This window comes from Barbus barbus (genome assembly GCF_936440315.1).
Source record: "Barbus barbus genome assembly, chromosome: 26".
Lineage (NCBI taxonomy): Eukaryota > Metazoa > Chordata > Actinopteri > Cypriniformes > Cyprinidae > Barbus > Barbus barbus.
The window spans coordinates 5,705,994-5,719,680 of record NC_136754.1 but is presented as its reverse complement, the minus strand read 5'-3'; the positions used below and the strand labels follow the sequence as shown (position 1 = coordinate 5,719,680).

The 13,687-nt window shown below is 38.0% G+C and overlaps 1 protein-coding gene across 1 annotated transcript; it reads right to left on the bottom strand.

Annotated features, from left to right (window-relative positions):
• Positions 1-451: 451 nt before the first annotated feature.
• Positions 452-11,892, bottom strand: LOC306846251 (calpain-10-like). The gene is made up of 13 exons (XM_079379485.1): positions 11,658-11,892; positions 11,197-11,354; positions 10,152-10,283; positions 9,504-9,700; positions 9,174-9,400; positions 8,421-8,562; positions 7,479-7,645; positions 4,363-4,595; positions 4,083-4,282; positions 3,194-3,434; positions 2,801-2,991; positions 2,489-2,534; positions 452-1,824 (listed from the first exon to the last, which is right to left on the bottom strand). The coding sequence occupies exons 2-13, from the start codon at positions 11,326-11,328 to the stop codon at positions 1,795-1,797; spliced, it is 1,938 nt and encodes a 645-aa protein (XP_079235611.1). The 5' UTR covers positions 11,329-11,354; positions 11,658-11,892; the 3' UTR covers positions 452-1,794.
• Between the last annotated feature and the right edge of the window lie 1,795 nt (positions 11,893-13,687).

Sequence of the window (13,687 nt, the reverse complement as noted above, 5' to 3'; positions counted from 1 at the left end):
ATCTGTCGGTGGGCAAGCTCGTACCCCTCCCTATTCCTCGCTGACCCTGGTAATAGATTTTGTAACTGATCTCCCTGAAAGGGGGGGGGGGGGGGGGGGGGGGGGGGAAGTGGTGTGTGGCCAAGAATGGTGACCCATACTCTGGGTGCTCTGCATTTAAGCCATCCAAGTGTACACAAAGTAGTGAACATACACCCGGAGCAGTGGGCAGCCATTGCTGCGGCACCCGGGGAGCAGTTGGGAGTTCGGTGCCTTGCTCAAGTTGTCAAGTCTCACCTCAGTCGTGGTATTGAGGGAGTAGAGAGTGTTGGCTATTCACTCCCCCACCTACAATCCCTGCCGGACCTGAGATTCGAACCCACGTCCTTCGGGTTACAAGTCCAACTCTCTATCCATTAGGCGACTTAAATCAAAAGGTAATGATTTAATAAAAGAAACTAGACTGATAGCACTGATATAATTACATTTTATTAAATTATTAAGGGTTTGGGGGTCATATAATGTTCGGTAAGCTAAGTCACTGGGGAATAGATGTAAAATTTCCTTTTTAAATAAAAATGAATATGAATAACAATGAGTGTAAAATAATTCTACATGTTTTAAGAATGTTTTGCAAAGCATTCAAACAAAGTAGGATTCAAGTATTTAAATTCAAAATAATTTAATGAATATTGCCACACATGTAACAGACACACACACACACACGTGGGGAGGAAAGGGTCACAGCAGCGCATTTGCTTCACATAACAAGTCATTGTGTGGCGGCACCAGACACTGGATCAGGGTGGGCAGTGACGCAACACGTTCGTCACTAGTGCGGCACTAACAGGCCTGCGGACCCTCACACACAGGCTATTAGCGGTTACAGAGGGGCCGACAGGGCAGCGACTGCGTGAGGGGCTCCAACTCTGCGGCACACTTCAGAGAGAGCTGGAGCTTCAGTAGAGCCGCCGAGCCTCCCACTTATTCAATCACTGTCTACCCTTCTTGTTGCCAATAAATCGCCTTCTTTAATAAATCTCTATTCATCTTCTGCATCCTTATTTTCTCTCTCTCTCTCAGTATTTTCGAACAATTATTTTTATTACTTATTTTTTTCACTGTAAATTTAAATATCATGATCAAGTATAAATCTGTGTGAATATAAAAGTGTTTATATTGAATAACCACACTGTAATAATGCTTGTTGCTGAAGTCAATGAAACACTTCAAAATGAAAGGTGCTTCTTAGTTGATTATTTTTGCCTTTTATGCAGGACAAATACTGAAAGATCATCGTAAATATGTGATCATGCATAATAAATAAGGTAATTCATAATAAATACTGTAAGTCTGAAATCAGTACACATTTATAGTACATTATGTAAAACTTGTAATAAAATCAAAATATATTATAACTAATATTATTATTATTAAAAAGTATAGTTCCAACTCAAAATTCTGATTAGTTGGCCACATTTGAAGCCACTGTAAAATCACGCATCTGTAATTTTGAGTCAGTCTCTGTCTGAATGATTAGTTGACTAATTCTGTATAATTCTGTATAATTAGGATGTACTGGGGTCACATGACCCTGATCTGACATGCTCCTTAGGGAGCGCTTTTTGGAAGACTAGCTAACCATTGTGGCAAATTCCTAAACAGTATACAGTATACCATCATTCATAGCTGTTTGTGATGAGTGATTTGTACCCATGGCTCCCATTACGCTTGACGAAGCCCTACAGGGCTACACCATCAGACTCCTGTCCTGAAGATGGTGGGGAAGACCTTCATTTCAACATGGGCATTTCACTATCGTCTCATCACAGAGACACAGGAGACCTGTGAGAGGAAAGCAAAAGAGATAAGAGCATCTTACAAAACCAATGGTATGAGCAAATTAGCAATAATTCTTTAGAAGGCTGGGAAAATATATATAAATATATATTAATATGATCCTTACTTAATAATATAATAAAAATAGACAAAATTTGATATATATCTTGTTTAAAGTTTCAACCCAAGTGAAGTTTCTTTCAAATTGAGGAACTCTAAATGTTTTATGAAAGACATGAAAAAATATTTATTCATTAGTAAGTGTTATTTATGATTATTTTATATCTTCGACAAAATCATTGGTAATGCCTTATTTTTGGATTGATATATTGCTTGTGGCTTGATGGTCATCTGAAAATTAAAGATAAATGGATAGACCACCCAAATATGAAAATTCATTCACTAACACTCATGTCATTTTAAACCTGTATAACTTTCTCTCTTCTGTGAAACAGTTTCGGTTCCCTTTGACTTCCACTGTATTACAATACAAAAGAAGTCAATGGGAACTGAAACTGTTAAGTTACCAATATTCTAAAATATCTTCTGTGTTTCACAGAAGAAAGAAAGCCATGCAGGTTTGAAACAACAGGAGATTGAGTAAATCATGACAGAATTTGATTTTGGAGTTCTGCAAACTATTTCTTAAAACGAGGTGAAAGATCATTACCTCCTGAACAACATGGCCCAGAAGCTCTTGACTCTGCATTGCTTTCCTGAGGAAGTTGACAACATTAGTACTAGAGCCAAAGATTTCAATGTCAATAGCAACAATTTCTTAACATGAAAGTACATTTTACCTGTTTTTATCTGGGCTTTTTTATTTTTTTTTAAATCACAGTGCATTGACCAGTTAAATTGTAATTACAGTTTTCTGGATATCTAAATACATAAGATTTTATTAATGTCTATGACTTTAATACATTTTTCACTGATATTTCTAGATTTGAGTAGTTGAATAGAGTGTAGGCGGAGTGCTTACCGATGTATCCTGCGTGTAAAAGTCAGGGTGAAGTGAGCGCTGAGTTCTGGCTGATAGGTGGAAGGAATTACGACATACTCGCCCGGCTGTAGACGGCAAAACAAACTGACTTCCTGGGAGTGGGCATGAGGTACACAACTAACCACTGGAGACATGGCACAAGGGGTTAACAGGGAGTCACCATCAGGTACCTGGAGACACACACATTTAAATATCATGAAGGCATATGACAAAAGATTCACTATTGAATGTTAGACACCTACACCTACTATAACTAACACTGTTACCAGAACAGAACTGGACAATTTTGGCACAATAAACATAGATTTTCAGCAGTTTAGTCATATAGATGACTCAAAACCGATTATAAATGAGGTATGTATCATTTCTGACCTTGTAAATATGAAAGCCGATGGCATGGAGGGAGTTTTCAGGCCTGTTTTGGCGTAGAGTGACCTTTACGTTGTTACCTCCAGGGTCATATGTTACAGTAAGAGGTATACGAGGGTTGAGTCCATGTGTGGAGAAGTTACGACTTCCTCCAGCAGTAGAACCGATGGACCAACAGCCATGAGAGCTGATGGATTCCCACTCACCCTTTGAACAGTGCTGAAGAGGAGGGGATTTCATTACACTGGAGAGAAATACAGATATTTTAGACAAGTGATATAGCTTTATCGCATCATATTGCGTATTTAGATACAGTATGTATATGACCACTAATAATTGGTGTCATTATTATATACATGGCAGTTCAAAAGTTTGGGGTCAGTAAGAATTTCTTAAATATATTTTATTCAGGGATGCATTAACTTGATCATAAGTGACAGTAAAGTCATTTGTAATGTTACAAAAAGATTTATATTGCAAATAAATGATGCTCTTTTGAGCTTTCTATTTATCATAGAATCCTAAAAATGTATCATAGTTTCCACTAAAATATTAAGCAGCCCAACTGTTTGTACATAAGAAGAAATGTTTGTTGAGCAGCAAATCTGCGTATTAGAATGATTTCTGAAGGATCATGTGACACTCTGAAAATTCTGCTTTGCAATCACAGGAATAATACATTACAGTTTAAAATATTTTACAATAGAAAACAATTTTAAGGTGTAATAATATTTTAAAATATTACTGTTTTTACTGTATTTTTTTTTTTGACAAAATAAATGCAGCCTTGGTGAGCATTCTTTTAAAAACATAAAAAAGGAACATTACCAAACCCAAACTTTTGATCCGTACAAAAACTTCAATAAAGTTATATTTCTCTTAGTGCAGTCACCTAAGAGAAGTAGAGCAGGAAGAATAAACTCTCAGAAGGAACCGGCCCTCCGCTCCCTGCAGGAAGGTACTGGGCACAAGCAGGTAAAAACCAGGACTCAGGTGAGTGTGTACCACCACTTCCCGATCGTACGCATGTGTGTGTGACACAAGTGGTGGCTTGTTCAGTGTCCGCATCAGGTTAAAGTGTTTCTTCTCCACCTATGTAACATATTACATTTAACATTACATAATGTAACATTTTAGATCATTAAAAAATTATTGTTTAGTGATTAACTAACCTTCCAGACATGTAGTGCAATGGCCTGGAGGTGTGGGTGCTGATGAGTGCTGCCCTCTGCTGGTGGATCAGGATGTCCATACTGCATCAACGACAGCAACACTTCCCCTCTCTCACACACTTTTAACCAAAACTTAGGGTTGATGCTAAAAGTGCTGTTGTTGCGGCAACCACCCGCAGAGTGACCTTTGACCCAGCGGCCTCCAATCTGGTGGCTATGGGTTAGATAGCTTCCTACATGAAGGGAAATTACACATTAATATGTCAGGATCCTGCCCTCACTGTTTTGTGAGTCTTGTCTCTGTTTCATGTTTCCATGCTTGTTTTGTTTCTGAGCACATGGCTCTGTCTTTGTTGTTGTCTGCATGTGCTCCTCCTGTCCTACCTCCTTGTTACCTGTTACCACGCCCCCTTGTTTAGAGTGTTGTCACCTGTCCCTCTCGTTCTCTCCTTTTTTGTCTGAGTGTTCCCACCTATTCCTCATGTTCTCTCCTCCTTTATAATGTTGTCCCTTTCTCTCTTGTGTTGTCAGTTCGTTGTTCTAACCTCTCTGTGTTGCTAGTTCTTCTTTCTACCTTAAGCTACTGAGTACTCCCCATCTATTAACTTGTTGAGTTTTGTTCCAGTCACTTGTCTGTCTTCAGTCCTGTCCAGTCCAGTCCAGTCCCATCCTGTTCTGCAGGCTGAGCTACCGGTCTTCTCACTGGGTCTGCCTCACATCCAAGCTAGTGCACTGCCAAGAGAGATCACGAGTGAGGAGTGGTCGAGCTTTGTGTTCCTGTCAGGCCACCGCTGCCACCTCCGGTCATTTCCTGCACAGTCCCTTCTCCTCTCTGGCCAACTGTCATCCAGGGCTGGACCCTACAGCCTCTCTCTCAGCCTGCCTGACTACTAGTCGTCTCCTGCCTATTGTTTGAGCTGTGTTCACTCCCCTCCTCACCTTCTCTCGTCTTGTCTGCAAGTTTGTCTAATAAATCTGTTGACACTCACTCTGCATTTGAGTCCTCACTCCAGATCCCTGACTAGTCTATATATATATATATATATATATATATATATATATAAATATATACAAACCCGATTCCAAAAAAGTTGGGACACTGTACAAATTGTGAATAAAAACAGAATGCAATGATGTGGAAGTTTCAAATTTCGATATTTTATTCAGAATACAACATAGATGACATATCAAATGTTTAAACTGAGAAAATGTATTATTTTAAGGGAAAAATAAGTTTATTTAAATATTTATTAAAATAAGTTTATTTATATTTATTTATATAAGAGTAAACTTATTAATATAAGTTTACTCTTCTTTTTATAACAGTCTGCAAACGTCTGGGGACTGAGGAGACAAGTTGCTCAAGTTTAGGAATAGGAATGTTGTCCCATTCTTGTCTAATACAGGCTTCTAGTTGCTCAACTGTCTTAGGTCTTCTTTGTCGTATCTTCCTCTTTATGATGTGCCAAATGTTTTCTATGGGTGAAAGATCTGGACTGCAGGCTGGCCATTTCAGTACCCGGATCTTCCTTCTACGCAGCCATGATGTTTTAATTCATGCAGTATGTGGCCTGGCATTGTCATGTTGGAAAATGCAAGGTCTTCCCTGAAAGAGACAACGTCTGGATAGAACCATATGTTGTTCTAGAACTTGGATATACCTTTCAGCATTGATGGTGCCTTTCCAGATGTGTAAGCTGCCCATGCCACACGCACTCATGCAACCCCATACCATCAGAGATGCAGGCTTCTGAACTGAGCGCTGATAACAACTTGGGTTGTTCTTGTCCTCTTTAGTCCGGATGACATGGCGTCCCAATTTTCCAAAAAGAACTTCAAATTTTTATTCGTCTGACCACAGAACAGTTTTCCACTTTGCCACAGTCCATTTTAAATAAGCCTTGGCCCAGAGAAAATGCGTGCGCTTCTGGATCATGTTTAGATATGGCTTCTTTTTTGACCTATAGAGTTTTAGTCGGCAACGGCGAATGGCACGGTGGATTGTGTTCACCGACAATGTTTTCTGGAAGTATTCCTGAGCCCATGTTGTGATTTCCATTACAGTAGCATTCCTGTATGTGATGCAGTGCCGTCTACGGGCCCGAAGATCACGGGCATCCAGTATAGTTTTCCGGCCTTGACCCTTACGCACAGAGATTGTTCCAGATTCTCTGAATCTTTGGATGATATTATGCACTGTAGATGATGATAACTTCAAACTCTTTGCAATTTTTCTCTGAGAAACTCCTTTCTGATATTGCTCCACTATTTTTCGCCGCAGCATTGGGGGAATTGGTGATCCTCTTGCCATCTTGACTTCTGAGAGACACTGCCACTCTGAGAGGCTCTTTTTATACCCAATCATGTTGCCAATTGACCTAATAAGTTGCAAATTGGTCCTCCAGCTGTTCCTTATATGTACATTTAACTTTTCCGGCCTCTTATTGCTACCTGTCCCAACGTTTTTGGAATGTGTAGCTCTCATGAAATCCAAAATGAGCCAATATTTGTCATGACATTTCAAAATGTCTCACTTTCAACATTTGATATGTTATCTATATTCTATTGTGAATAAAATATAAGTTTATGAGATTTGTAAATAATTGCATTCCTTTTTTATTCGTAATTTGTACAGTGTCCCAATTTTTTTTGGAATCGGGTTTGTATATGAAATAAATATCCACACATTATTATTAAACTTGTAAATTATTCACCAGATATAAAAAAAATTACTGTATATAACTTATAAGACAGAAAGAGACTGGTCATGCAAATGCTTTCAAGAATGCATAGGCCAAAGTGATTTGGTCTGTCATGCCGTATCACAAGAGGAATGGGAAAAAAAAATGCCATTGAAGCATATCCTCTTTTCTTCTTTATTTCAGTTTTTAACAATTTGTTTGACTTTTGCACTTAAATGTAAAAAACTAAATAAGTGAATGTGAGAATAAATAAAAATTTTAAATGTTATACATTTTTTAATTATTTAAACAACTGTAAAATGTAATACATTTTCAAGTAATATAGAAGCAACATTTACTTTTGGCCCATGGCCTACAACCACAATTTTGTACCTTTGTTCTAAAAAGTTTGGGCAACTCTGCGATAGACAATACCTGAGTAGATGCTTTGGAGGTGTCCTGCATCACTGATGGGATATCCCACTGTGACCTCATCAAACTCCTGCTTGAATTCTGTCTCATCCATCCAGAATTCCCCCTCTGCTGTGCGGCCCAGTAGAGCCTGAGAACAGGAGGGCTCCAGAGAAGCCCAACCTGACCCACTGTACAGAGAGACAGAAAAAAAACAACATTCAGACAGAAGCTGCATTTCCACTATAAGCAACATTTGCGTATGATTGTCATGCTTCGCCCCCAGTGGCAGTCAAACAACTTTTCCTCTACTTACATTACATTAAAATTTTACATTTAGTCATTTAGCAGATGCTTTTATCCAAAGCGACTTACAAAAGAGGACAATGGAAGCAATCAATATCAACAAAAGAGCACTGATACGCAAGTGCTTTAACATGGCACAATAAAGTGATGTTGACTTGCAGAACGCAAGCGTCCAGAGGGCACATAAGTCTGAAGTAATGAATTCAGGTACAGGGGTGCAGAGCCAGTGGTGGTTCTGTAGGTAAACATTAATGCCTTGAATTGCCTCTATTTATTCATCATAGTAAAATGAATGAATAATGATCTCCACACATAACAAGTAAATGACCACTAATATATTGGAAAGAAAAACATAATAGGTTTTCTAGGGACAGTTAACGTAATTAATTATTTAAGAATTATAATATTAATAATTTTGTCTGAAATAATTATAACCACTCATTTTAGAGAGATAAAATGTTTAAAGAATCACATTTTAGTGCAAAAATATTGGTAATTCTCACTTTGTTCATCAATAATATAACCCCAAAATAAAATAAATTAAATTCTTCTAAAAACATTTATTTATAATAAATAATATATGCAATATAAGGTATTTAACAAACAAAACAAAACAAAAATGGACCGTATGTGATGATTCAGCAGTTTTTCACTCCATACCCCTCCCTCCATACGCCAGCCCAGCTCCTCCTGCCCCAGGGGTTTCGTATCCTGATCAGCTCCATTTGTTCACCTGAAGAGGTAGTCACGTTTGTCCACTCTATCACACCCATGGCGTGGAACTGGCCAAGCTCTGGGACACCTGCAGAGAGAGGCAAACAACAAACCAATTACTAGAGCTATTACAGTACTATTACAAAATACTCCCTATAGTATTCTGTGAAAGATTTTCTAAAAACTATAGAGTTGCCAGCAACAAATTTAAGGAGTAAATGAGAGACTTTATATAGTTCTGTAAACTATTAGCTATTGTTGCTGCAGTCTATAATCATTAGTCAATAGCTGCTATTGTCAACTAAGACTATTAAAAATAATTTCAATGCAATAAAATTAATGTTAACTGAAATAAAATAAAATACAAATAACAAGCTAAATGAAATTTGAAATATTTCTAAATAAAATTAATTTAAGATAAAGTGCTAAAATGACTAAAAAACCCAGAAATAAAAAAAAAACTAATAAAACAAAATTAACTTAAACTGTCATTAAAATTAAATTTGAAAATATGAACATAAAATCCCATTTAAAATATTAACAAATACTATAATACTCAATTTTGTTCAGTTTCAGTTAATGTATTCATGTAATGGCTGTGTCAAAGTTGGAAAGTTCATCAATTATGACAAGTTCAATTCAGCTATAAGCTCCTGTTTGGAGATCAGAATAGCAAGAATAGCAAGCTTCCTCTGTCACCTGTGGGGGCGCTGTGAACACAGCAGCTGATGGCACATCGCTCCTTCAGCTCCAGTGAGAGTTCAGACAGCCTCGTCCCATTAGGTGTGTGTAGAGTCTGGGAGTCTTTGGGCTGTTGTGTAGACTCCGCTCCCTTTAGACTCCATCGTACCGCTATGGTTCCGCTCAAGTCCACAACTGCCTCACATACTTGCCCCGCCCACAAACACTCATATGAACCACATAACCTAGCATGAAGAACAATTAACAGCTTGTCAATTATTATTCTTTGCTTTAGTTCACACATTATAGTTATATTTTATACTACACCAAAACCTTCATTCCACTTACTTGGCATATGCTTTCTCCAAAAGTGCTACCCAGAATGCTCTACGGCTCTGGCATCTTGAAAAGCAGAGAGTGTCATTGATGCAGGGCAGTCGGTCATCCACCCGTACCTCTGTCCAGTGTCCGTTCTGCCAGAACTGGAACCGGAACTCACCGCGGTAAACACGGTCACCCCATAAAGGCTGTTCTGGTGGAAATACCTGATAACAAACACAAACACATAATAAAAATACACCTAGAGTCTTTGTATAGAATTATGAAAGAAGAAACCACAGCAGTGTTGTCATAATATTTTAGAATGAGTCTAATGTGTGAAATATGATTGAAGTTTCATGCTATGCATTTAAAATAACTGAATAACAGAGTGCAACAGTGACCACCCACTTTTTCAGGATTTTTACCCATTCATTTTTCCCATAGGGATTTTAAAAATCGTATTTGTTAAAATCTATTAGCCAAACCAACTAGCTACAAAGTGAATCACAACATTACTAACTCCTATTTGAAGCAAAAAGGTATTTGAAAATTGGACAAAAAGTCGAAGGTACAACATTATATTTCTTCCTGGAACATGACTGTTGCGATCTATTAAACGCGTTTTATTTCCATTTAAGGTGAAACATCTTACACATTAAACCTGACAGTGTTCACCTTGTTCAGAAGACACTGGTTCTTGAGTAACATGGAGCAGGCACAGAGCAACCAGCAGTCTCCCAGAATGCCCTGCTTTGGGTGGGCCTCCACAGGGTCACTGGGGAAGAGTTGAGGCTGCTTGCAGATCTCCTGGAATATATGCAAGGAAAAGTACTGTAAAGTTGGTCTGTTACAATCTACATTGTTAAAGAGCCATGCTGCGTCCGAAATCAAATCCTGTGCAGTAGGTACTACATGTGGTTTGAAACTTACTTCACAACCATTAAAAAAGTATGTTCTTTATAGCATGAATGTGTGTATTATGAATGAAATTTGTCATGCTGTCACTGTTATGGTTATAGGTCATCCAGGCAGCTGTTTTATGAATAAGAATTTGGACGTACTACTTTGCTCACATACTGTTTTTTGCCTATGATATGATACAGTATAGAGATTTGGACACAGAGCCAGTAAATTCTTTACTAAATGATTATGTGACCCTGGACCACAAAACCAGTCTTAAGTCTCTGGGGTATATTTGTAGCAATAGCCAACAACACACTGTATGGGTCAAAGATTTTTCTTTTATGCCAAAAATCATTAGGATATTAAGTAAAGATCATGTTCCATGAGGATATTTTGTAAATTTCCAACTGTAAATATATCGAAACTTAATTTTTGATTAGTAATATGCATTGCTAAGAACTTCATTTGGACAACTTACAAGGCGATTTTCTCAATATTTAGATTTTTTTGCATCCTCAGATTCCAGATTTTCAAATAGTTGCCTCGGCCAAATATTGTCCTATCATAACAAACCATACATCACTGGAAACCTTATTTATTCAGCTTTCAGATGATGTATAAATCTCAATTTTGTAAAATTGACGCTTATATATTAATTGACACATATATATGCAAAAGTTAATTGTGTCAATATTTAGGAGTACTTCATAATAGTCTTAAAATCCACACAAGCAAAGCCTAGATAAATGAAAATCAGTTCTTATAGAAGGTCTTCATGTGTGCTCACTGGAAAGGTATGTTTTCTACATAATATTACCTGTGGGCGGAGCCATGTGACATCACCCAACAATTTGGGGAGGGGCGTGGTGCAGTCACAGAAGAGTGAGGAGATGGCAGCAGGAAAATCCGGATCCACAAACATCCCATGATGCTCACTCTCCGTCTCCATGGCAACCGGACCTCTCTGCTTCACTTCTGAAAGACGAAACCCTTCCAGTAATAATAACACCTGTGACAGTCTGAGCGTGCTGTGCGTTTTAAGACTAAAAGACACCTGAACGGTGCGTTATAGTAAGACCATTATTATAGCTTGTTCCTGCATATACAGTATGTGATTTTTAAATGACGTGCTGCTGTCCAGTTTAAAGTTTCAGCTGTACATAAGTTCCGACTTTGAATTGGGGATTTCCACTCTTTATAATCTATTTAGAGACAAACATGCACAGACACAAAAATCAGCAAAAGTATTCATCATTAAATCATCCAGACGTGAGTTACCGTCAGCTCAGCTGGGATGCTAACATACAGCCAGCGGTTTTGAATGACATGGCCAAAGCGAGGCGAAGAAAAGCATCAAAGTAAAGTAAAATCCATCATGCAATCGCAGGCCATGACTCTGGGGTCGCTGAAACCATATGGCTGAAACACAATCAGTGCTTTCGAAGAAATAAAAACACTGCACCAAGGCAATCCATCCCATGGCCATGACCGGAAGGACGCGCACGCGGCGGGCGGAGGAGCTGCAGCAGGCGCGCCCCCCAGCGGAGCTCCGCAGAAACAAATCTTCTTCTTTGCATTTTAACATTTTAAGTAGGATATATCCATCCAGTGAATATTTACGACTAATTTATTTGCAGCGCATTTCTTTGTTTGGTTGTGTTGTGAGTATTTGCAGAGCATGTGTTGTCAAATTGATGAAGTTGTTTTCTTAATTTGCAGGTGTTTTTTTCTATTTGCAGCACATTGAGCTCTCGGCCACCATACATTACTGTATGTGGGATATTGATTGAAAAAGACTGGATATGATTCACAGTTACACTTTTACTAGTGGTCTGACAGAAAAAAAATAAAATACATTACAATGTCATTGTGAAATAAAAAAGAAAAAGAAATATGGACACAAAGGCGAAAATAAAAATGAAAAAGTCCATTGTCAGAATTTGTAAGTCTTGTGTTGTCCTCTGTCTATATATGCTTTCCAATTGAAGGTTCATGAGATGTACCTTTGAGCTATTTCAGAGAACTGGTTTATAATAATTGGTTGATATATATACTCTTCATTAGTGAAAGTCAAGATTCATCTGCACAATTCATGGCAAATTTACAAAGTTTAATAGAAATGTGTAGAAAATATGTTTGACAGTTTATGACAACTAGATCAACCATTTTGCATTTAATGACTTATATGATGAACTAATGACTAGATGTTTTGAAGGGTAAGACTATAGCAAAGAGAACTATATAATACATTTTGAGCAACATGATATTAGCAACTGAAAATGTAGGAAACCGCAGACAAATGTACATAATCAGTTGCATACCAAAGCAATCACAATTTGTTCAAAAGAATGTGAAATGCTTTTTTAAAAATGGCGTTATGGTTTTGAAATTTTAGTTCAAACACAAGCACACCCATTTTCTTAAACTATAAACACTATTCCCCTGTTTTGACACATGAGTCAGATTTGGTGAACTGTTACTGCAAAACTCTACACACAAATCCCTACATTTCTCAGGGCTTACACCATGTGGTAATTTAGAGAGCACTAGCATTCAATATTGTCAGCACAGTTTGAGCTCAATTAGCACACAGTTACCCAAGTGGAAACACTAGGAGTCAAAATTTATCACACACCAATCAGAACCTTTGATTGATAGATAAAAGGGCCAGCGAGACATGAAGAAAGAGGTCGAGGACACCAGAGCGTAGGCAGAGGAGGAGAAGGAAGAGGAGGAAGAAGAAGAAGAGGAGGAAGAAATGAAGGAAGAGGAAGAGGAGGAGTACGGAGAGGAAGAGAAGGAGAAAGATGAAGAGTTTTTTTCTTTCTGCCTGCATACTCTCCCTTTCTAAACCCTATAGAGGAGGGTTTTTTTCTGCATTGTGATGGAAAGTATATGACCGAGAACTTTACATCTGTGTTCACCTCCTCCAGGCCATGGAAGAAGCCTGCCTGGATATTTCAGTTGATGTGTGCCAGTGTTGGATCAGGCATGCAAGAGGATTTCTGGCCAGGGCCAATATAGCCTGTGATTTTTGACAAGGTTCTTTGGCCTGTCCCAGACCAAAGACGGGATTCTGGGGCAGAATAATTATTTTTGTTGTTGTTTGCTGTATTGTATTGTACTGTACTGTACTCTACAGTACATTATAGTTTTTCTCGATTGCTAACACACTATAACTGATTCAATTGGCCCAATTTTCTAAACCATTCATACAGTTCTCAAAATAAAGACACGTTTCTCAATTTATATAAATGAAAATGAAGGGGATGAGGTCAAAGGTAATTTGTTCCTGATGAAATACAAAG

Coding starts and splice junctions, on each gene's coding strand:
- LOC306846251 (XM_079379485.1), bottom strand. CDS start 11,328: ATGGAGACGGAGAGTGAGCATCATGGGATGTTTGTGGATCCGGATTTT. Junction 4,596..7,478: donor CCTCCAAAGCATCTACTCAG/GTATTGTCTATC, acceptor CCCTTCATGTAG/GAAGCTATCTAACCCATAGC. Junction 2,992..3,193: donor TCGGCTTTCATATTTACAAG/GTCAGAAATGAT, acceptor GTGTGTCTCCAG/GTACCTGATGGTGACTCCCT.